Source organism: Bubalus bubalis, chromosome X (assembly GCF_019923935.1).
Source record: "Bubalus bubalis isolate 160015118507 breed Murrah chromosome X, NDDB_SH_1, whole genome shotgun sequence".
NCBI lineage: Eukaryota > Metazoa > Chordata > Mammalia > Artiodactyla > Bovidae > Bubalus > Bubalus bubalis.
In genome coordinates, this window is record NC_059181.1 from 16,461,148 (window position 1) to 16,486,256 (window position 25,109).

At 43.6% G+C, this 25,109-nt stretch overlaps 2 protein-coding genes across 4 annotated transcripts in view; both read left to right on the plus strand.

Annotated features, from left to right (window-relative positions):
- The window catches only part of MID1 (midline 1), a 789,406-nt gene that overhangs the window by 219,376 nt on the left and 544,921 nt on the right, over positions 1–25,109 (plus strand). The window lies entirely within an intron of this gene.
- Positions 16,701–19,197, plus strand: LOC123327539 (melanoma-associated antigen B5-like). The gene is made up of 2 exons (XM_044936980.2): positions 16,701–16,721; positions 18,164–19,197. Exons 1-2 carry the CDS (start codon positions 16,701–16,703, stop codon positions 19,094–19,096), a joined length of 954 nt encoding a protein of 317 aa, XP_044792915.2. The 3' UTR covers positions 19,097–19,197.

A 25,109-nucleotide genomic window follows, 5' to 3' on the forward strand; every position in this document is an offset into this window, starting at 1 on the left:
TTAGGCAAAAACAGATCAAGAAATACCTCATTCTAATTATAATTTTTCCAACCGACTTCTAATGAATTCCACTTTTTAATTATGAATCACCCAACCAGTAGGCTTTGGTCACAAACAAGAAGGTTAGCCATTTACTTTGTAGTCTGGTTACTCACATTTTCCAAGTTCATCGTGCCTATTTCTAGATGGTTTCAAGGGATGCATGCATATATATGCAAGATATGCATGGCTGTGCTGTGTACATTTCAAATTAAGTTTCCATGAATTGCTTTTGACATCATTTCTCAGACCAGTGTTAGGAACTCCGAGAGAGGCCTCTGACAGTTTCAAAAGAGTTGGGGAGGCTAGGGATGAGCACAGAGTTTTGTGTTGCATTGTTTTTCATGTAAATTTCTATAATAATCAACAGCCGCAGTGTAAAAGAATCAAATCTGTATTCTTCATAGCTGACTAACCAGGGGTACATACTTTCAGGGCAGGAATCTGGTCTCAGGGCCTTGTGTAACTAGTAAGTGGTATAGAACCTGAATCCTTAATCTGTTAAGTGGGATGAACAGACATGTGCATGCAGTACTTTAGGCACTGGTACGGATCATATTGGATTATAAACTGTAAAGCCCAAGAGTGTTAGCAATTTTTAAGAATAATAAGTCTACATTCTTTTTCTGCTTTTTCCCTGCCCCAACTTCCTCTTCTTTGATTTAGCTGGTTTAAAAAATACTGTGGGCAGACTGTAGCTACGGGCAGAACTTGATCATGTCTGAAATCCATGAAACATTGGAGGACGTTGATCTTGCTCTCACATGTTTAGTGAAGTCGCTCAGTCGTTTCTGACTCTTTGCGACCCCATGGACTGTAGCCCACCAGGCTCCGCCATCCATGGAATTTTCTAGGCAAGAGTGCTGGAGTGGGTTGCCATCTCCTTCTCCAGGGGATCTTCCCGACCCAGGGATTGAACCGGGGTCTCCTGCATTGCGGGCAGACGCTTTACCATCTGAGCCACTAGGGAATCCCCCCACATGTTTGATATTATGTAAAACCCTACACTGTTGCAGTTTCCTTATGAGGAGATGACAAGAGTGTGAAAATAGTAGAAGAAATGTTTGAAGGTCAGCACTGCCTGCCTAGCAAAAGAAAGTTAGAACATTCCCCTGGGACTTTGTCAGTTGAAAAGGGTAGTACTCACACTGGTCAGGTGGGTCATGATCAAGGGCATTGTCTTGAGAACCAGACTGCCGTGGGTGACCTTGGGCAAGGTAGATAAGCTTGCTCAGGTTCCATTTCCTCCCTTGCAGACTTCTGTCTGTCAAAGCAGCAGGTGATGAGGGGGTTCAATGTTGCATTTTTCTCCTTCTAAACACAACATGATACATTTTAATTTGAAGTCAGTCAGGTGGAAAGGGTCAAAAACCACATGGGATATCTGATTTGGAATCTCTCTTACAGTCACACGAACCTCAGGACCTCCGGCCATAAAACTTGCATGTCTCTGGTGTATAAATGAGGGTGAGCTTTGCTTTTCTGGAAGGGCTATTCTCTAACTAGATTGGAGCAGTCTGACCATAGTGCACACAGCCAATCACATTCTCACCACTTTTGTGGCCAATATTCATACCAGAGGCCTGAAAACAATTGAAAGCCAGATGCTAAAGGGCATTCCAACACACTGCTCCCACTGCGTGTTTGGCAAGCTGAAGAGATGGTCAGCCCACCCTCTGCCCCTATCAAATGTTGACACAGTAAATGGCAATGATTTTTGTATCTATGATCTGTATCATATTACATCCAATGGGCATGGTCCTTCTTGATGGTAAAGTCATACGCTCCTTGAAGCACCAGGTAACTGGCTGCTTAGTCCCTGATCACCAGTCCTCTGATTTCTAAGCCGTGGGGTGCATGGTGATGAGACAGGAACGCATGCCAACTTGCCTGAACAGGCAGAGCCAGGCTCCAGCCTGTGAGGGTGCAGTCTGCCCCAGCCTTCACCTCCATTGACTGATCAGCCCTCAGTCCTTCAGAGGCCCTGTCTCTATGCCAGAGCTTTCTAGATCTCAGTCTCTGCCCTGCTTAAATCTGTTCCCAGGGCAGGGTCTGCCTCACTCAATATCGTTAGCCTTCAGATATGGTTCACTTAGTGAGATATGGGAGAAAGAGCCAGAAAGAGTGGATAAACACTCCAGAAAGATGGAGGAGTTTGCAGGGAAATTAAACAAGAGAGCTTCCTTTATCTAAAGCACACTTAAATCTCAGGCCATTTTAGACACAAACGGAATTTCCCTATGCCATAGATTGGCTGTTCCCATCACAGATCCAATATTACCATAAATCAAAAACGTCTTTCTGGAGTGCTGACCTCCAAACAGCAAGGGTATTAACATTCACCACTTCTCCTCTCTTCTCTTTGGCATTTATCCTGGGCTTTCCTGTCTGGACTACATTGAAAATAACTTTCCAGGGAGCAATCAGAGGTTTGGGGGGCTTAAAAAAAGGTTTATTTTTCTGACATTGAGTTAAAGCTGCATCTCCAAGAACATAACCATAACAAAACAGACCCTGGAAATCCAATTCTATCTCATTTGCCTCCAAAAGTAGAAGAACTTTGGTGGGAAGCGTGTTTTCCCCTACCTTCTCTCACTTACGATCTACTTCAAGCCTTGAAATGTTTCCCTGTCCAAAGTTCTACACTTACTGTTTGTCATTCAAAACTATTTCAGGGTCTAACATGTTCACACTGTTACATGCAGATGGAGAAACAAAGATGAGCATTTATATCCCTGTTCTGAAAGCACTTAGCATCAGATAGTAGATAGAAGTCAAACATAGAAGCGAAATATCTGCCTAGTTCTTGATATGATGCAGATATCAGTTTCGTGGGAGAAGCCTGCCAGAGTTCTGTGGAGTTCTCAGAGATGAGCAGAAGTTCACGTGTGGCTGGAGAAATCTGTACAAGCTTCTGGAAGGAGGGGCCCTACAAGGTAGTTCTTGAAGGATTGTTAGGACATTAACCATTGGAGTGGCATGCCTCCATGACCACCACGATTGCCATCACCATCATGCTTGTGGTTCCCATCCTCGGGACCGGAGGCAGCGTCTCCCTGCCTCCAACCTGTGCTTTGTTCATTTTGGCTGATAACACACAGAATGTAAAAATTTTGATCATTCAAAAGAGAAACTGGGAAATAATACAGAAGAGGAAAAAAAAAAAAAAAAAAAACAGTAGAAAGTGGGAGAAGGACCTTGGCCCAGTATAACTATGGAGTTTCTTCCAGCTCACAAATCATATTCCTTTTGTTAAATCTTTTGTGTTTACATAGAAAACTGGCTAATTGTGATGTAGGAGGCTTTTTTTTTTTTTTTGAATGCCACTGGAGGTGTGGCAGTGCTAGGCAAAGTTATGGTCAACTCGTACTTGTGGGGTGAAGGGGGTGAGGAGATGGGGGCCGGTGATGTAGTTCAGAAGTGAAGCACTACTCAGGATTTTCAAGGTGAAAATAAACTGGAGAGGAAGCAGATCACCCTCTGTATTGTATGTCACCAGGGATTTCTCTGCCACACAGAAGGCGGCTAAGTTCAACACGTGTGCATTTCACTGGGCTGACTGTTCTTTTTAATTTGTTTATTGAAATATAGTTGACTTACAATGTTGTGTTGATTTCTGCTCCACAACAAAGTGATTCAGTTATATATATATTTGTATTCCTTTTTAATATTCTTTTCTATTATGGTTTATCACAGGATACTGAATATAGTTCCCTGTGCTGTACTGTAGGACCTTGTTGTTTATTCATCCTATATATACTAGCTTTCAGCTGCTACTCCCAAACGCCCAGTCCTGCCCTCTCTCATGCTCCCTTACCACTGGCAACCACAAGTCTGTTGTCTATGTGTGTGAGTCCATTTCTGTTTTGCAGATAAGTTTATATGTCTCATATCTCAGATTCCACATGTAAGTGGTATCATAAGGTGTTTGTCTTTCTCTTCCTGACTTACTTTAATTAGCATGATAATCTCTCTAGGTCCATCCATGTTGCTACAAATGGTATTATTGTATTCTTTTTCAGGGCTGAGTAATAGTCCATTGTATATATGTATCATGTCTTTTTCACCTTTTACCTTTCAGTGGATATTTTGGTTATTTCCATGTCTTGGCCATTGTTGATAGTGCATGTATGTATCTTTCCAAATTAAACTTTTGTTCAGATAAATGCCCAATAGTGGGATTGCAACTCTATTTTAGCTTTTTTGAAGAACTTCCATACTGTTCTCTCTAGTGGCTGCACCAATTTACATTCCCACCCACAGTGTAGGAGGGTTCCCTTTCCTATATACTCTTTCCAGCATTTATTATTTGTAGACTTTTTGATGATGGCCATTCCGCCTGGTGTGAGATGATACCTCATTGTAGTTTCGATTTGCCTTTCTCTGATCATTAGCCATGTTGAACATCTTCTCATATACCTATTGGCCCCTATTCTTTAATTGTCAAAATACCTTTTCTTTCGACAGCTATGTGTGAACCTGGATGCAAGTTTGGTGAGTGTGTGGGACCAAACAAATGTAGATGCTTTCCAGGATACACCAGGAAAACCTGCAGTCAAGATCAGTACTAGAGACCATGGTGGTAATAGAGAGACCTACCCCAGGGCTTTCAGAATCAACTCAGGCAGTGCAGTGGTGTTTGGGACACAGTATAGCACTCAGGATTCTGTAGTTTGTAACTCCGATCTTCAAATGAAAGTGGTTTCAGAATAAGATTTTTCAATCAATCTCTTCTAGAAAAACGTCAAAGTCATTCTGATGCTTTTGTTAGGATGCCAGATGAAAAACATTATTTTCCCTCTGAACAATATCGTTTATTGTTTTTTTAAGCTGACGAAGCAATGCATATATTTTATTTAAGAAAATCCAACAAAAGGATAGAAATTAAAAAGTGAATGTGAACACCCACAGTCCATCCTCCACCCATAGCTAAGAGTTTGACCTCTATCTCTGCAGTTTCTTTTCTGTTATACTTACAAATATGGCTATTTCTCATGGGCATTTTTGCATGTCAGCACCCAGAGAGCTGTCTCATAATTTTTAAGGCTGTATCCTAGTCTCTAGAGCAAATGCTTGTGTCATTTACGTAAAAATACTTTAACCACTATTACAGAAGTTGTCCCCAATGTTTTGCCACTACAAATAGTGCTATATCAGTCATTATCCTATGCATATCCTTGCACCTTTGAATATTTTTATAGGGTAAATGGGCTTCCCCGGTGGCTCAGAGGTTAAAGCATCTGCCTGGAATGCAGGAGTCCCGGGTTCGATCCCTGTGTCTGGAAGATCCCCTGGAGAAGGAAATGGCAACCCACTCCAGTACTCTTGCCTGGAGAATCCCATGGAGGGAGGGGCCTGGTAGGCTGCAGTCCATGGGGTCGCAAAGAGTCAGATATGACTGTGCGACTTTCACTCACTTCACATAGGGTAAATATCTAAAAATGGAATTGTTGGGTTGAATGACATTCATATTTTTATTGTAATTTATATATTTTAAAAGGCAATTTATGACTTTTGTCATAGGCTGTTTATCTGAAGATATTAAACTCGTTATAATATTAAGAACAGTGGATCTTAAGGTGGCCAGTTTTGTTCCCTAGGAAGACTTGCCAGATACAATACATATCCCTAGTTAGATTTAAATCTTATTTTAAAATGCAATTTCACATAAAAAAAAAAAAACAAATAATTTTATAGTGTATGTAGGTTGCAAATATTGTATGGGACATATGGGACATATGGGACACTGAACAAATATTAGTCATTTTTCCGAAATTCACATTTACCCGAGCATCTTGTATTTTTATTTGATAAATCTGGAAGTGTTACCCCCGAGGTCATCTGGCGGTGCCTGGAGACATTCGGAGGGGTTACTACTGGCATCTGGTGGGTAGAGCCCAGCTGAACATCTATAGTGCACAAGGCAGCCCCCAGCTAAGGGTGATGTGGCCCCAGATGTCCACAGTGTGGAAGAGCCCAGGCACCAAGAAACCTGCGAGATTAAGAAAGGGTCCCCTGTTCTATAACACAGTTAAGCAACAAGCAGAAAATTCAGTTCAGCTGCCCTTAGGAAAGAGCCTTGCCAGGGTTCTAGAAGGGAGAATGGAATTCCAGAGAAAGCCAGGGGTCTGCCCCACTCTGTCCCCACCGCCTCCAGCTCACTGCCAAGGCCAGAGGCTCACATAGCCTTTCTCTGTGCTGGCAGACCTGCAGGCTCAGGGAGGAGCCTCTAGCTCTCCTGTCCCCACCCCAGGACGGGGGCCAGTACCGCCAAGGGGCTCCTTAGAACCATGTCCAGAAGGCTTGAGGGAAGTGCAGCAGGAGCCATGCTCTCAGAATTAATAATTCAACCATGTCCCTTAGCAGAGCTTTTCCCACCAGAAGACCTGGTTTTCCATATGTCTTGGATTCTGTACCAAGATACCTTCTCAAGAGAGTTGGAATGGAGAAGGTGTTTTTTCATGCTGCTTTTCAAGTCCCGGCAAAGTATTCACTTTGAGGGAGTGTCCAGTGGCTCAGATATGGGGCTGTCTGGCTTCTCCCCACAGCCTCCCTGCCCCAGGGCCGCCTGATCAAAGTCCATGTATATCCACTGATGGCCACAGGCCTCAACCCAACTGATGTCTTTCCCCAAAATGCTACTTCCAAGAGACGCCTCTGACTTAGCACCAAGTGATGGAATATCCCTGGCTTTCCTGTTATGTCCAACCAGCATTATTTAATTCATGCATTTGAAGCAGTTAGGATCCATACAGGAGATGGTAGTGTACAGGGGACTGGCAGTGGACAAGGGGGTTCAAGTGTCCAGCTAATGTGCTGGAAAAATCTCCATGTAAGGTTCTTTTCAGAGGTGAAAGCAGCCACTTACTTATTTTCCAGAATGGCCTTTACCTGTTACTGTGCTGAATTTTGGTCTTACATGGAATTTGGTTCTTTTCTCCTTTCTATATCTGCCTTGGGAGAGTTATGACATATGGCACCCACATCACCACGTGCCCAAAGACGAAACCCATGATGGCTTTACAAGTTTTTTTCCTTATGTATCATTTTTTATTTTAATAAATGCTACTTCATTATTAATGTTTCATGTTTTAAACCCTGAAAAGCTTGGAGAAGAAAGCACCTCTCAATCTTCCCAGGAGGTAACCATTATAAACAGGTAGAGCCTGGTGTCCCAAGGTTTTTTTTTTTTTTCCTGCTTGTGCCACATTGCTTGCAGGATCTTAGTTGCCCAACCAGGGATAGAATGCGGACCCCAGCTGTGAAAATGCTGAGTTTTAACCACTGGAATGCCAGGGAATTTCCCTAGGCAATTTTTCCTATGCTTATTTTTAAAATGTGGTATCTATATACATATTTTTGTAAACTTTTGTGTATCAGCGTCCTCTGAGCACCTTGATATGGGATTAAATACTGTCCTGTGACCTGACCACTAGTAATAGCTGCCTAGCAGGGCTCCCTCAGGAAAGGTGTGAGACAAGGCCATTTGGCCATCATGAGGCCGCTCAAAATAATAATTGAAAGGAGACTGTGCTGTTGGCATCTGTCACAGACTACCTGGAAGAGCTTTAAAGGCAGCAGTATCTAGATTATGTTTTAACTTTTTATTCCAGTAGGAAACACAAAATTGTACACCTGTCAACAATGTACAACTGTGTGAATGCTAAAGAACACCCATGTAGCTGGCATTCAGATCAAGAAATGGAAACTTAGCCTCCCTGAAAACCCCTCATACTCCCCTCCATCACTTGCCCCCAGCCCCCAACAAGGGACTGTACATTGTCTCTCACACCACAGAGTCACTGTGCCTGGATTGTTTCATTTCTTTCACTCATGCCTGGTTTTCAGTGTGCACATTTGTGTCCAGCTTCTCCCAGTCAGGATCATGTTTGTGAGTTTCATCCACAGTTGTTTGTACTTGTGGTTTGCTCAGCCTCACTGCTGTACAGTGTTCTATTGCGTGAGTGTACAAGTCATTTATCCATCCTTTTCAGAGGAGAGATTTGGATTCTTCCTGGTTTGAGGCAATTCAGAATAGTGCTACTGTGATCATTTTAGCATGTGAGTTTTTGGTGGTTTAGTTGCTCAGTCGTGTCCAACTCTTTGCTATAGCCCTGCAGCCTCTTCTGTCCATGGGATTCTCCAGGCAAGAATACTGGAGTGGGCTGCCATTCCTTTTCCAGGAGATCTTCCTGACCCAGGGATTGAACCAGGGTCTCCTGCATTGCAGGCGGATTCTTTACTGACTGAGCCACCAGGGAAGTCTGGTGGGCATGTACCCATGTTTCTGTTGGACATTTGCCCAGGAGTGGAATGGCTGGCTCACGAGTGTCTGTATCTAGCTGCCACACAGTTTTCCAGAGTGGTTGTGCCTATATTTGCATTCCCATCAGCAGTGTAAGATGTTTCAGTTTGGTCCATATTCTCACCAACGCTTTAATGATGGTCAGAGAAGAGGTGAGTCACCACCCTTTGTACCTACCTCCACAGCTGGCGTCCAGGGAGGCCAACCCCGTTCCACATCTGGGTGTTTCCTCCTTCAGTTCACCTTTCTCCATTTCCAGACTGCCCCCTGCAGATGTGAATGAGTGTGGATTCAAACCCCGGCCATGCCAACACAGATGTGTGAATACACACGGTAGCTACAAGTGCTTTTGCCTCAGCAGCCACATACTCCTGCCGAACGCAACATGTTCCAGTAAGTTTCAGCAGCTGGCCTGCTGTCAGCCAATCCAGAGGCTTGACCTTTGCCATTTAATGCTTGGGGCAAAGTTAAATTAAGTTATTGGAAGGGAAACATCCACCCCAAAGACTCTCACATCACCCTAGACTAAAACATCTTTGCACACTTTTTTTTCAATTTATTTATTTTTTAATTGAAGAATAATAGCATTACAGAATTGTATTGATTTCTGCCAAACATCAACACGAATTAGCTATATATATATATATATATATATATACACATATATATATATACACATATATATATATATATACACACACATATATATATATATATATATATATATATATATATGTTCCCTCCCTCTAGGACTTATTTTAAATTGTAGTAAAATGCATATATTGTGCAATTCACCATTTTGACGATTTTAAGTGTACTTCAGGCATTTTATATATTCACAGATCAGATCACATCAGTCGCTCAGTCGAGTCTGACTCTTTGCGACCCCATGAATCGCAGCACGCCAGGCCTCCCTGTCCATCACCAACTCCCAGAGTTCACCCAGACTCATGTCCATCGAGTCAGTGATGCCATCCAGCCATCTCATCCTCCGTTGTCCCCTTCTCCTCTTGCCCCAAATCACTCCTAGCATCAGAGTCTTTTCCAAAGAGTCAACTCTTCGCATGAGGTGGCCAAAGTACTGGAGTTTCAGCTTTAGCATCATTCCTTCCAAAGAAATCCCAGGGCTGATCTCCTTCAGAATGGACTGGTTGGATCTCCTTGCAGTCCAGGGGACTCTCAAGAGTCTTCTCCAACACCACAATTCAAAAGTATCAATTCTTCGGTGCTCAACCTTCTTCACAGTCCAACTCTCACATCCATACATGACCACAGAAAAACCATAGCCTTGACTAGACGAAACTTTGTTGGCAAAATAATGTCTCTGCTTCTGAATATGCTATCTAGGTTGGTCATAGCTTTCCTTCCAAGGAGTAAGCGTCTTTTAATTTCATTTATACATTCACAGTGTTGTGCAAACCATCACCCCTCTCCAGAATACCTCCATCACCCCAAAAGGAAACCCTGTCCCCATTAGCAGTCACTCCCCACTCATCTTCTCCTCCACCCCAGCCCTGCATTCTATCTCTCTGGATTTGACTGTTATGGCCTCGTTGCTTTTAAATAAAAAGACTAACTGAGGGGAAAGATACATTTAGTCTCTCTATATATGCACAGATGAATTAGAATTCTTCATGAAAAAATAAGCATACTGAAAATATAAGCATATTGTTTCAGGAAGGTGATAAATCTCAGTTCCATCTCAGGACATCAGTTCTTCCCACCAGCTATCTTTCTCACGCCCCTTGCCCCATGCTCAAAGATTAGTGTCTCTTCTTGGAAGTCCATTCCAGTTCACATTCCTGGAAAGAAAAGCCCTTCTCTGATAAAGAGAATCCATGTCCTGTGGGGCCTAAATGTCTATATCCATTCATTTATTGAGAAGGAAGGCTTTTCAGGTTTTATGTTGCAGCTGAAAAGCAAATCCATCTGCCCTGCCACCCCCAACAAGCCTGCAGCTTGACCTTCTGCCAGCTTCCCATGGTTGCAGGGTCCTCTGACTCCCCAGCCTATCCTGGGCTCTCCCTCCATTGGTTGTAAAATCCAGGCTCCTGCACTTCCCCCACCCCTGCCTCACCCATGAGCTGCTGGCTCCACTTGGCAAAATGCCCCAAGACCACTAGAGTCTCCATTAGCAAGCATGTTTAAGAGACAGAGCAGGCATTCAGAGAGTCTTTTTTTTTTTTTTTTTGAGTATTTAAAAAAAAATATTTATTATACATTAAACAGAAACCCCCAAGAAACAAATACGTAGCTTAATGAATCCTTATAAAGTCAGTATCCATGTAACCACTACCAAATAGAACTTTGCCAGAACTACCCTGGTCACCCCCCAGCCCCTTGGGAACAACTGTCCAGGGTTTTCTAGTCATCACATAACATTTTTAAAAAGATACATGCTAATGGATGTTTCTGAAACATTCCACGAAAGCCTTTTTAGTGCCAAAAAAGATATCTTTCTCCAAATGGAAGAATGAAATAAGGTAAATTTTGAAGATTAATTTTGAAAGGAGACAACTAAAGAGAAAAGGAATAAACTAGAAATATAACCATTGGTCAGTGTTTGCTACATTGCCGTGGCCTGGGTGTCTGTCCTGGTACGCTCTTTGTCTATTACTATACATGTGAGGGTTGCCTCTGCCTCCCTGTTTATAGCTTCCAGTGGCCAGGTGGCCCTGAATGTCTCTCACGGATGCTGATTTTATTTACCCAGCCCTTTGCAGTCTCTTTCATCCAGCTGGTTGACTGGCATGTTATAGATGCGGGTGTATAAAGAGAGGACATTCACTGTGCTCCCCTGTTATAGGCACTTTTGATCCATATATACTGGAACCCTACTCGGGATATGTGTTTTTGTGAGACACGGTCTATTTAGCAATGCGTGACAGAAAAATCAAACTAAATTATCTTTACTTTTAAAAGCTGGAGGCAAGCAGTTCCAGAACAGGTCAGCAAGGACTCCGCCTCTGCCATCTTCAGGGTATTGATTTCATCCTCATGCTTGTGGCTTTGTGGTCAGAATATGGCTGCCCTAGCTCCAGATATCACACACACATCAAAGGTAGGAAAGACAAAGGGAAAAGGAGCGATGCCAGGAAACAAACGCCTCTTTTGTGTCCATCCGTTTTGTCATGCAGCAGCATCTTTTCCAGAAACTCCAGCAGACATATTTTAATATCTCTTTGGCTATAACCGAATCATATGGCCACTCCCTTGTTGCTGCATGGGAAGCTAGGAAAAAGATGTGTAACTGGCTTTTCAGCCTCAGTAATGGGAATGGCTTTTGGGTAGCTGATCACCTTATCTGCTGCGTGTTTTAATACATGCACCTAAAAGACAAGGTTTAATGATTTGAGTGACTCTCAAGGAGGCTAGATATGAATGGAGAGATGGGTAGAATTGGCACTTTTTTACCCTATTTATTCAAATGAATCATCTCCATCAGAGGTTGCATTTCAGCCAGTAGTAGAGACCAGCCAGGTGACGTAAAGGATCTTGTATAGGAAGAGAGAGAGATGCCGTCTTTGGTGACTGAGGGGTGCATGCTCTGCCTAAAGACAGTCAGGTGCAATGCATTGGCCAACAGAATCAACCATGGGGCCAACAAGACACCACCCCTGCACAGATTCCATTTGGATCTCCATCTGGGACTCAGATGGTGAAGCTTATCCTCTGATGCCATCCCACGGGTTACATTTCATGTCTCAGGGATCGTTCCTTAGTGAGCATTTTTTATCATCTCCTGGGGAAAAAGCTAACCCGTGCCTATTTTCACAGACTCTAGGACGTGTGCCATGACCAACTGCCAGACAGCTGTAAAGACACGGAAGAGGGGCACACTGTCTGTGTCCATCTCCGGGCCTCCGCTTGGCCCCCAATGGAAGAGCTTGTCTAGGTAGAGTATCTGGAGCTACCTCCTCCCCTGACTTCTCCCTTTACTCCATTCCTCCTTTTTCTTCCGTCACAACCTACTTGTTGACTAGACATCGAAAGTTCCTGAAATGACAGATTTATGTCCATTTCCATGACAACATTTATAGCACGAATGTTCTAGATGCACTTTGCTGTGCTAGAGGAAACACTTTTCTATAATTTGTTGGGTTGCCTGATGCCATAATGGAAAAAGATACAAGTAATTTTATTTTTGTATATTTACCCTGCACTTTTTACTTCAACTACCAAGTTGTATATACTCTTAGTGTATTTAACTATATTGCACTAAAGATAGATAATATTATGACCAAGTTAACACATAGCATTAATATGGGATGTCAAACCAAACAGAATGTTGAAAGAGTTCTTAATCTTTTTTGATGGAAGCAAGCAAATAGCACTATGATTTGATATTCTAACTTCTGGACTACAATAGAAATACTTTTCAGTTGAGGTGGTTGGTGTTTATTTACCGTAAATGTATTGATACATAACTTGATAAACCACATTTAGAAATCTCACTCAAATAGATCCTAAATCAGTTAACCACTTTAATAGAAGTCTGCATAAATTAAAATTTTGGTTCTGCTCTTTGAGAGCAGGCAATTATTTAATTAAATTCACAGGGTTTCGTGCTCTTCAGTAAAATCAGATTTATGTCAAGGCTAATTCTTGACCAAATGAATCCAAGTGTTCACCCACCTCTTTGATTTGTCAAGTGCCATTTGTATTGGAGGAGAAACTTGATGTACATGAAAGTGATCCCTGAAAAATAATTTTGGTCAATCCAACACTTACTCGTTAATTATATCAAGAATGCAAAAAGAACACTAAGCCAGCACCAAATTTCTTGTTTAACCACTGTTTCAAAATAATGATGGCTCCAAATTTACTTGATTTGACATCTGAAAGTTAAGGCAAAGTCTGAGTCTTAATGGTTTGGTCAGCATAGCTGTCAGCCCCTCGGTGATGTGACTTTCCATGGCAGCAAAGGAAGGAAGCCTCTTGTCTCCTAAGTTGCATCATGGCTTCATTCCACTTGACCCACAATGTATGTATCAGTACATTCTTTAAAAAAACATGTTTCTATGATTTGGGACAATATGACAGGATTTGGGGGTGGTTGCTAATGAAATAATTCTTTCATAAAATGCAAGCTTTGAATGTTTATTAGGTTTGCCATGCAATATCCATAGCTGGAAGAATATTAATTCCTTCAGCAAAATGGAGTGTCTGTGTACCAAGTGCCACCGTATGTTCCCTGCCTCAGAAAAGGCAGGGCCTAATGAGAGAGAAAATGTGAATAGAAGTAATGCCATTACAGCAAGATAATACCTCTAAAATAAGCTGTACAAAGTGATAGAAATCCAGTGAATGTGCCTCGGGGATCCAGAACTCTTCCCGGAGGATAGGACATTGGTAGCAGAATAATCAGAGTTTTCCAGTGAAGAAACCACACGTGTGTGTGCGTGCTATGTGCTCTGGGTGTGGGCATGAGAGTGTGTTGGAGGACTCCATCTTTGGGGAGCCCAGAAAGCTCATCACTAAAGATCTGGTGCAGAAGGGGTACCTCAACTACTGCCAGGTGCCCAATAGTGATCCTCCGGGCTACGAGTTCCTGTGGGGCCCGGGAGCTTATGCTGAGACCACTAAGATGAAGGTGTTGGAAGTTCTGGCCAAGATCCAGGATACGGTCCCGAGTTCCTTCCCAGACCTCTATGACGAGGCTCTGAGAGATCAAGTGGAGAGAGCAGGGCTGAGAGGCATTCCCATTTCTCCAGCTATGGCTGAGGCCAGCGCCCCTTCCAGGGCCAAGTCCTACAGCTCCTCCCACATCTAGGGAGGGGTCAGCACACTTTGTTCCCTTTGTGTTGGAAGAGAACAGTCCACCTCTTAAATAGCACAGGGTAGTAGGGGTAGGGGGAACAAAACCCATATGTTCTTCACAGTTTTAAGTAGTATGGGAGTTTAGGTACAGTTTTAGCAAAATATGCATGTTTTCCTTTTATTCATATGAATAATATCTCTCAAAAATAGATGATTTAGTTAGGGAGGTAGAGGTGTTTTGTACTTTTAAATGTTTAAATAAACCTTCATAAAGTTTATTTTGCTTCAGAATCTAGGTTTATTAATGTCATGGATGTCATGTTTACTGCTCTTAGGTTTAAGACTAGGAGTTCATTATTTGTAAACAAGTTGAAAAGACTTCAATATATTCCTTATGGTCCAGAACAAGGTAACATAACATTGGAATAGAATTTTACTTGGAAATGCGTAAGAATCCTAGAGATAAGTATTTGGGATCACAGAGCTTTCAGAGTAAGCACGGGTTTATTCTTTGTTTGTCTTCTTAACTGTCCTCTTTCCTTATAAAAGTTAAAAACATGGACCTAGATTTGCTTAGTTTATTCAAACTGTATGACACTTAAATCATAATAAAAGAGAGTCTTTGTTCATTATTTCCTTTTCTCCCAAATTAATTGACCATCTTCTGTTTAGAAGGCTGTCTTATAGTACTGGGTTGGTAAGATAATGAAGCCCAAGCCACTGCCCATGGAATTTTGAGTCTAGCAGCAGGTGCCATATAAGGAAGGTGGTGAGCTAACTCTAAGGAATAAACAAATCATAAATTTAAATGGGGGAGGTGTGGAAGAGGAGGTTCCAGATGAGAGCAAGCAAGTCGAAGTTACCTGATTCAGGTGGCATTGGGTCTTGGGAAAAGTCTAGTTCCTCGGTGGGAGGTCATTTTCAGTCCAGATGCATGATGGGCTAGGTGAAGCTGTGGGAGTGATGCCAGACACTCATATGATGGTTCTCAGAGGTGAGTCTGTAAACCTGGAATATATCTAAACCACATGTTCACCATTATTTGGGGATATCCGAAAACCATAGGGAATGGAAGGGGCCCTGTGCACTTGAGCCAGGGCAAGTGAACACTCAAAATACACATTTTCATCAAAAGCTGTCCAGAGAGTTTCTGAGAAATAAGGGTGATACCCACTGAAGCGAAATGCCAAGACGTCACTGGACTGTCTCTCTTTTTCTGGGATGGGAGCACCAGAACTTGCTCTGTTAAACGGGCAGTTTAATTAGGTTATGTTTAGTGTAATTTGGCAAACTTTAAGGGAGGACTCAATTTTTACTGTCAGTGGGATTAAATTAGGGGTGGTTTGGACAAAAACAAGCACCTGAGAGGGAAGTTGCTGGTCCTTGAGGCAAATGAACTTGTCCTTACATCCATGTGGAGAAGATAACCCCAAACACATATTAAAACAGGTGCTCAAATAGGGAAATACTGCTTAGTTTTACTTGCTTGGGAGCATTAGTGCTGATGTGGATTTGTTTATTGCTTGGAGTTGCATCTTCTCTAGCCTGGAAATAAAATTATGTGATGGAAGTTTGTTATCATTCGGGGTCAAAATCACCTTTGTAATAACTGCCATTCATTCAAAGTACCAAAGCTTGTCTCATACTGTGTCAGGTGATTTACATACAACACACATGTCTGTGGTCCTACACTATAGACTCTTTCAAACACAACTTGCAGATAAAGAAGCTGGAATAAAGAAGCTCAAATTCAAAGCTCATAAATGATAGGAGCTGGACCGAACCCCGGCACTGAATTCCTCCAGAGCCCATACTGTGCCACTCGTCCAGGATGAGGCCAATCTTGGGTCACTTCCTCTTTCTGAACATTAGTCCAAAAGGTATTTCACATGTTAAATAGCAGAATTCCATACCCCAAACACGGTTTTGGAATAAAAGGCCCCAGAAATAAGTAACAAAAAATGAAAATAAAAGTGAAGTATGTATAAGGAAGGAGACAGCATTCAGTGACAATTTATCTACAAAGGAAAGGTCAGTAAACCGCAATAGATCAGGGATGCAGAAAATCATTTAATTCAGCCCCTTCCTCTCAGAGAGTAAATCTGTTAGAGTGAAGGTTCTACAAGAGGCTGTGTCTGGTCAGTGAAGAGAAGGAAGAGATCAGCGTGTTTTCTCTGATAGCACACCACCTATGCTGGGGCCCCTACGGGACTGCAGCTTCCCCATCACTCCTGGGACTCTACCCATTCTCTGTGAGATTTGTTGCAGGCAGACTAAGACTTTTCAAAGACGTGGCATTTCCCAAGAAGTCTTTCATAGAAGAGACAGGAGTCAAGGTAAAGACAGATGAATGAGGAACTGAAGTCACAGAGAGACTGGCCTGTGTCTGCTCTCAGAAGGCCAAGACAGGGCTGCCAGGCTGTGCATTCCCTCACTTCTTTTCAGGGCTTGCAAGGACATGGTCTTTGGTCTACATGGGTCACCTTAGGTTGAAAGAAAGAGGAAATCCAGAGTCCCCCAGGAGTCAAGGTGAGGCACCTGAGTGAGGGCATACCCATACACTGAACACAGAGGGCCCCAAGAAGCCTGAATCCTGATGTCGTCCCTGAAGGCACAGGTAGGAGTAGCCTCGTGTGGCATTCCCAGACTTTCCCTCTCTGGAACCACAGGGAGTGAGGACCTTAGGCTGAGAGAGCTCCCTTACATAAACAGAGAAAGGAGCCCCACACCCTGCCAGGAGTCAAGCTTTGGACTTATGAAACCCCCTGACCTCAGAACTCTGAGGAAACCGCACAGAACCCTGCCCTTCCTGGCATCCCTGGGATACCTGCTCATTGTTGACATGACATGCCCATTTCCTTCTATGAAGTCACAAGTGGGGTTGGGACATGGTCCAAGGGGTATAGCCTAGGGCCAGCAGTGAGATTATTTCCAGGTTTTCCAGAAACCAACTGAATACCCTGAAGACGAAGGGAACCACACACCCCATAACCATATGATTCCTCTCATCCTCTGCACCTCAGAAGACCAAGGACAGGTATGGATGGATGAGGAGAATCTTACTTTTTCCTAGGGGTCTCACGGAGATGCTTGCCCTACTATAAGAAAGTATAGTAGTAGACGGGGTGGACCTAAGGGGAAGGGAGGGTAGACTTTCAGGCCACAACAGAGGTCAAAGCAAGGACTGAGGGATCATCTACCAATAAAAAGAAGTGATAATGAATCCAGCCCTGTTCCTTGTAGCCCTTGAAGAACCAGGGCAGAGCTATCAAGCTGAAGTTCCACCAACATTTATTTATATCAGGTGTGTAGGAAATGAAACCCTTAGTATGAAGGTGCAGATACTATTCCAAGAAAGGGGTGGGGACACCAGGCCCTATGGGGAACCAAAGGAAACACTCTTAATTCATGTTGAGGACTCCAGAGGCCAGGACAGAAAACTTCCCCCTGAGCACTCAGTACTGGGTGATAACTACTGACTGGGGTGATAAGCTGAGGACCTCTTCATTTCTCAGAAATCCCAGGGAGCTTTGTGATCCCAACTAGAGAACAGCAGAGGGAATGGGTCCTATGACTGGCCACTAGTTGGGTGGTGGTCTTGAATGCGAAATAACAGATGCCTCTGTGTAGGAGGCTACCAGCCCCTTCTGTCACCCCAGCGTGCCTGAGGCAGGGGTAGCAGGATGAAGCCTAAAGATCACTCTAATTTCCTTCAACATGTTTCCCAAAGGACAGCTGATTAGGAGAATAGGAACCCTGGGGGTTTTCAGAACAGTGCCCTCAAGAAAACCACAAATGTAGCCTTCCTGATAACCAACGTGGTATTTCCCTGCTGCGGCTGCACACTCAACCTTCGTCTTCCTGTGTGCCCTTATCACCTGCCCTCCTACTCACACTTCTAATCATTGTCCCCCAGCGCAGTCATCATGCCTCGGGGTCAGAATCATAAGCTCTGCATCCGTGAGAAACACCACCAGGCCCGATATGAGCCCCAGAGTCAAAAGGAAGTTCAGCCCGCTGCAGTAATGGAAGAGCTTCCTTCTACCTCTTCTCTTTTAGAAGATAATTCACAGAGCTCATCAGCTACTGGGTCAAAATAGCACTTTCCAGGGGTCTTCGGAAGCCCCATCTACTACCAGCACTTTTTCAACTACTTCTGACACAAAATCTGATGAAGAAGATACCAGTCAATATGAGGAAGAGTCAGATTCCTCCAATGTCTCATCTTCTACCGAGAACGCCTACAGTGATACTCTGAACAGCACGACAAGTTTGTTGGAACAGTTCCTTCTGCATAAATATAAAATGAAGCAGCCCATCATGAAGGAAACCATGCTGAAGATTATCCACCCAAGATACCATAACCGATTTGCCGAGATTCTCAAGAGGGCCTCTGAACACATCGAGGCTGTCTTTGCAGTTGACTTGAAGGAAGTTGATTCAACCATCCACTCCTATGACCTTGTCAGCAAACTGAACCTGCCCAACAATGGGAGAGTGTGGGATGGTAGGGGCTTACCTAAGACCGGTCTCTTGATGACAGTTCTGGGTGTGATCTTCGTGAAGGGCAACTGTGCCGCTGAGGAAGATATCTGGAAATTCTTGAATATGATGCGAGTATATGCTGGGAGAAAACACGTCATCTACGGAGAGCCCAGGAAGCTCATCACCAAAGATTTTGTGACGATGAAGTACCTGGAGTACCGCCAAGTTGCCAACAGCGATCCTCCACGTTACGAGTTCCTGTGGGGCCCACGAGCCCATGCGGAAACCAGCAAAATGAAAGTCTTGGAGTTTTTGGCAAAAGTCAATGATACGGTCCCCAGTGCCTTCTCATCACAATATGAAGAAGCTTTGCGAGATGAGGAGGAGAGAGCTCGAGCCACAGTTCCAGCCAGGCCCGGCACCACCAGGCATGTTCCATGTCCACGTCCAGCAGCTTCTCCCACCTCTACTGAAGACCAAAACTTTAAAAAAAAATCATCCAGATAAGAAAATTTGACATCAAAATAGGGACTTTTGCCGAAATGGGAAGCAATCCCACAATAATACTGCTGGGACAATGGAATGAAAAAATAAAATGAAAAGAAGTTCAAAACATGATCAACCTTGATTGTTCTCCATCTTTTCTGTCTTCTGTTTTGTAAAATTAAATAATTTATACCTCGATATGCTTCTTGAAAGATGCAGGAGGTATTAAATCTTAACAAGTTAGACCTCTTACTGTCTTCATTCATTTTTTGAGCATCTGCTCTTTGAAAGGCTCTGTGCTAGTTCTGGTGAGGCTAAGATCAAGACCTCCCCTATGCCCATCAACTTTAGAAACAAGGAGCTGCAATCACATAAGCAAGATCCTGAGATAGCCTTTAGGAATGACAGGAAAGTAAAAAGACTATCCAGGAAGAAATCTCTACCTGGGGTAACGTACTGATTTGTTAGGCTTTCCACAACAAAACCCCACAGAATGGGTGGCTGAAATAACGGAAATTTATTTTCTCAGAGTTCTAGAGGCTGCAAGTCCAAGATGAGGGCTGGTTTGCCCTGAGGCCTCTCCCCTTGGCTGCCAGGTGGCCACCCTCTTCACTTGGCATTCCTTTTGAGTGCATATATCCCTGGTGCCTCCTTTTGTGTCTCAATTTCTTCTTAAAGTCACACTGGGTTATGGCCCATCCTAATGACTTCATTTTAACTCAACCGTCGCTTTAAAGACCTTATTTCTAACTACAGTTGCATTCTGAAGTACTCCGAGTTATGCCTTCAATATGCATTTGTGGGGGACACAATCTGGCCCCTAACAGACAGAAATCTCAATGTAGGAGATTCCAGGACACAGACTGGTATTCTACGCACATCGTCTCCAGGGAGTTTCTGAGATGTAAGGGTGAACTCCCTTGAGGTGTTTAGGGAAGAAGGACATTCCTCCCTTTACCCCTTTTGAATTCGTGTGGTTGGACTACTAGTAAACTTGACACAAGACAGGGTAACAGGAGAAAAAGAGACAAACTGCAATTCATGTGCACGAGAAGTGTCATAGAAACGGGACCTAAGAAGTGGGCAAAGCAGGCAGCTTCTTTATTTTGTAGACAACAAAACAATTTGTGAGGAATCGACAGGACAAATCAACTTAGGTTTTAGGTACTCAACTAGTAAGGAATCTAAACTGAATCTGTACCCAGGGTAGTAAATGAAAGACTTAACAAGGTGTGTGTATACAGGCGTCTCTGCTTGAACTGCCTATTTCTGGTTAGAAGGGTTTCCCTCTGCCTCCAGATGCAGGCAGTACATCCTTCATATGAGATGTATTTCCTGCTCTCAGGGAGGCAGATATCAGGGGGCGGCGGAATGTCCCTCCTCTGTTGGCTGTTTCTTAAGTAACTTGAATTCAAAATAATCAATATGCCACTGTGGTATACTTGGGGGCAGAGCGCCCTAAGCCTTGACAGGTCCCTCCTCTGAAACTTGCCTGCAAGTCTCACATGGTAAAAGCTGATCTGGTCACTGTGGAGAGAGAGAATGGATTAGTGGAGTCCTCCAGTTCATGGCAGCAGTTGCATAATTCTGAGAACAGGTCAGTTCATTTAATGAGCGGTATCTCATTTCAATAGGTGGTGATGCAGGTGGGCTCCCATGTGGAGCACAGACCTGCCAAAGGCACCATGGGCTTACTGTGGAAGGGCAAATTTAGCCCTTCCACCAACCAACTGAACTAAATCTACTTTTCTCAAAAAGCAAAGAAAGGGAATGTTCTACAATACCGTATTAAGACTTTTCTTTGGGAGTACCTTAAAAACACTTTCAATGGTAAAGACAAATTGCTTGTGGTTTAAACATCCAGAGGGCAAGATACTTTATCCCTGACTTCTTGATTTCTTCAAATAATTACAAATTATTCTCAGTAGAAAAATTAGACTCATTTTCTTCACAAGTCTATGAGAGTTTCAAGTCCCCATCCTAACATAAGTGGCCCTGTGGCATTGCAAATCTCCAGTCAGTGGAACAATTGGTTGACTTTGGCAGTCTCTATGACTAATGCACTAACTCCAGCCAATCGAATGAACTGAAACCAAGCGTGTTTGAATATTTGGTCTACAGATAAGCCTACTGGGGGCATTCAAACAAATGAGGTTGCCGCGGTCCAGCCCCGGCTGATCCAGGGTATTCGAAGGAGAGAAGGCTAGGCGACCTATTCAAATGTTAATTAGAGATAATAAAGAGTAATAGAATGAGGATAGCTCAGTAGGAAAATTCAGTGGAGAAAAGAAGCTGAGTGGCTTGGTTTACGCGGAAAATCAATATAACCCGTGACACCAGGTTAGCTCTGACCCCAGAGGCCGCAGGCGCCCTCTCGAATAGCGGAAGGTGCCCCACCTTAGACACCTTCTCGAGTGGGTCTTAGAAGCCCAGGCAAATAAATGGTCGCAGAGGACATCCGCGCTCCAGATGGACACTCAGCTGGAAGTTAAAGGGAAAAATGACATGGGGAGACCAAGCGTTGGTGAGCAAGGCCCATAGCTTTATTTTCAACAGGGGCTTTTATACCCTAAGTTACACATAGAGGATAATAGGGGATGCAAAATCAGCAGTCTTTGATGCTTATCAAAAACCAGGGTTTCTTTCCTGCAAATTTATCGTATACAAAAGGTTTAGGTGATTTACATCATCTTCTGGCCAGAGGCCTATTAACATTTTATGACTCTTGACAAGCACTTATCAACAAAGACTTATTTTCTCTAAGAGTAATTATTTTAAGGTTTGGCGCCATCTTCCGAAGATAAGATTACGTTCCTATAGGGTGGATGTGTAATGGGTTTACAAAGGAAAGAATTTACTACCTTAAGGGTCTAAAGTTACTAACACCAAGGCCACTACTTATTTTTTCTACATACCAACTATATTAATTAATGCACATTCAAGGATACAATTCAGGGGATGTGAAAACTTGGCAACAAACATTGGCTCATCAATGAAATCTTTTACTAGTTTTATTCTGACAGTTTCTAATTCTCTGAGAGGCTCTAAGCTATTTGAATATCTTAAGCTTCCCGTGCCTCTGGAGGCTGGGAGACTGTAAACAATCGTATGTATAGCTGTAGGTGTCCGGGTAAACTTGTCAGGCGAGTTAGAGAGCCATCTGAGGGGTTTGGATTTAAACACTCCTAATTGCCCAGGAACTTTATTAATTGGAGCTGTAAGTTAACTCTTTGACAGAGAGAGTGAGATGGTGGTGGGGGACAGCCCCCAGTAAAGTCAGAGGTGAGAGCACAAAGCAATAAAGTAGGCAGACTCTGGTTTTTGGGGGGTAGATGCTCGAGAATATCCGGGGGCACTCCCGAGGCTCGATCCCGCCTTTGCGTATGCCGAGCCTCCTTCCTCATGACCTTTGTCACGAGTGGAATGTCTCTCGCCGGCTCCCGGCATGAGGTGAACTTGACTTTTCTGGTCCTTTCAAGATTATGTTCAGAGGAAAGCTTACCCAACAATTCAGCAGAGCCAAGCCAAAAACATCCACTCCCAAAGCCTTCCTTTCAACAACAAACTGTCTTTGCATTTTGCTAAAATTTTGTTACTTGGAATTAAAAGCTTATTAGAAGCAAGTCTCCCCTGCAAGCTGACATATTCAATTACAGTCATCTGTTCTAGAGAACAGACTGCGTCTAGACAAAAGAATACCACTGTGGCTTAGAAGGAACACGATGCGTTTCAGAGGCTGATTTGAGGCCTGGGTGACCGTTTTTACGATCTGTGCTGGGAACACCATCTGATAAACTGTTTTGCAGTTTCCCAAATGCACGTAGAGACAAAATGACCTGAATGACGATAGCCGAGAACAAAAAAACAATGAGAGTAAAGGATGGAAGAAGAAGGCATAAGCCAAAGAGAAATAGGAACCAGAACATTAAAAGTGCAAAATAAAAGCAAGCAAACAAAACCAGATTAATAGAAATTAAAGCCAAGATTCAAGCTTTGTGAGAGAAAAAATTCTAGTCTTTGTTGCATGTTCCAGGATCTTTGCAACAGTGTTTAGGGCTGTGGTGGTGGTGGTGGTGGAGGGGGGTGAGTTATTTATTCCCACCTTTGTGGAATAAGAACAAGCAGTTGGCTGGCTACAAGAAATTAAAGATCTGTCCTGGGAACGTCCTCCCCAAACAGAACCATATTGAGAGCACATCACAGGAAAGGGAATAGGCTAGGCGAACTGGCTGGTCCTGATAGAAACTTGTAAGAAAGCAGTCTTCACAGTTTGAAACGTTTAGGCTTAAATGCACGTCTAGCACTTTAGTGACTAACAATGCAGTAGACGTGTTCGCTCTTGGGAAGAATCTCAGTTTAAATCAATTTTCCTAAGATGAGTTTACATGTGCTATAAATCACGTGGGCTCTGCGAGGCCATTGCCAATATGGAAGAATAGGACTGTGCTCCCCAATGTACCCCCACGTCCCCCCACCCCCGGCCCAGGAAATTGGTCATCATTCTGAGAGACTGAAAATGCAATCATTGTCAATTTTCTGGTTTCCATGGCTTAGAAATCTGAGAAGGCAGGGGTTCATTTCTTACTACATTTGCCCCCTAGGTTGGAGAAGGAAGATGCAAATAAAAGGAAGGACATGATGTTGGGCAGTTGCTAAGAAACATGCAACTGAACACAGACGGCCACTTAATAATGGCCAAAGAGGGTATGCGCTATGATAACATCAGCCATGATAGCGCTGCCTGTCACCCCAGCAGGGGCCAGTGTGGTGGGGAGAATGGAAAAGAAGGCAGTCTTGTTAGGGAAAATGTAAGAAGATCTGGAAAGGGAAATGAAAGCCTGAGGCCACTCTCCTACTGAGATGGTGCCTTGTGGGAAAAGGTAAGCTTTGTGCTATTTTCTACTAGTAATGCGGGTGGGTGAGACTGCTTTCCACTCTACCACTTGCTCACGTGGTAGCCCAGAGGTCTTTGAAAGAACTGGGCCCTGTGAGTTCATTGCTCAGGACTCCAGGAGCCAACCCATGTGCCTGACTTGATCAGCCTCATCAAGAGGGAAAAGGAGGCTTCCCTTATGGCTCAGTGGTAAAGAATCCACCTGCCAACGATGGAGACACGGGTTCAATCCCTGGTTCGGAAGGATCCCACATGCTGCAGAGCAACTAAGCCCATGAGCCACAACTACTCAGCCCACAGGCCGCAACTACTGAAGCCCGCGTGCCCTGGAGCCTGTTCTCCGCAACAAGAGAAGCCACCACAATGAGAAGCCCATGCGCCGCAACTAGAGAGTAGCCCTCGCTCGCTGCAGCAAAGACTCAGCACAGCCAACTATAAATGATAAAATAAATACATTTTAAAAAATTGAGAAAGGAAAAAGGGACTTTAGCCCTGAGCTAACTAGCCAACTAGCTCCAAACAGTCATAAAACGGATGTTCTGTATTATGCAACTGCCGTGATCAGCCCAGCCCAGTGGTCCAGAGTATAGCTTCTGGGGTCTGGCTAACCTGGGTTCAGATTCTGATCCTTCTACCCAATGACCTGGGGAGAGTAACACAAACTTGTCAAGTCTCCGAGTCCTCACTGTGTTTGTGGTGGTGGTAGCTTAGTTGCTAAGTTGTGTCCAATTCTTGTGACCCCATGGACTGTAGCCCACCAGACTCCTCTGTCCATAGGGATTCTCCAGGCAAGAATACTGGAGTGAGTTGCCATTTCCTTCTCCAGCACTGTGTTTAAAGGGGCATAACAGTATACCCTCTGTACAAGCTCTTTTTCAGTCTAGCACCATGTGCCCCTTTTCTTCCAGTAACAGTCCTCCCTGCTCTTATTCCAGAGAAATCCCCAGCCAATGTAGGCTCTAGTGGGGGTTTACAAGTAGAATACCAACACCTGCCAACCTCACCTCTACCTCAGTGACAGTCACTGGTCCAAGGATTTGGGCAATTACTCAACCCGGTTGACCAGAATCCTGCTATTGGGATTGGAACTAGATTGGGGGACAGGGTTCACATATGTCCAGGGGAAGACCCTTTCTTTCC

Excerpts from the sequence above, each read along its gene's own strand:
- LOC123327539 (XM_044936980.2), top strand. The coding sequence starts at position 16,701 with ATGTCGTCCCTGAAGGCACAG. Across the intron at positions 16,722-18,163 it reads TGTCGTCCCTGAAGGCACAG|AAGATAATTCACAGAGCTCA; the intron begins GTAGGAGTAGCC and ends CTTCTCTTTTAG.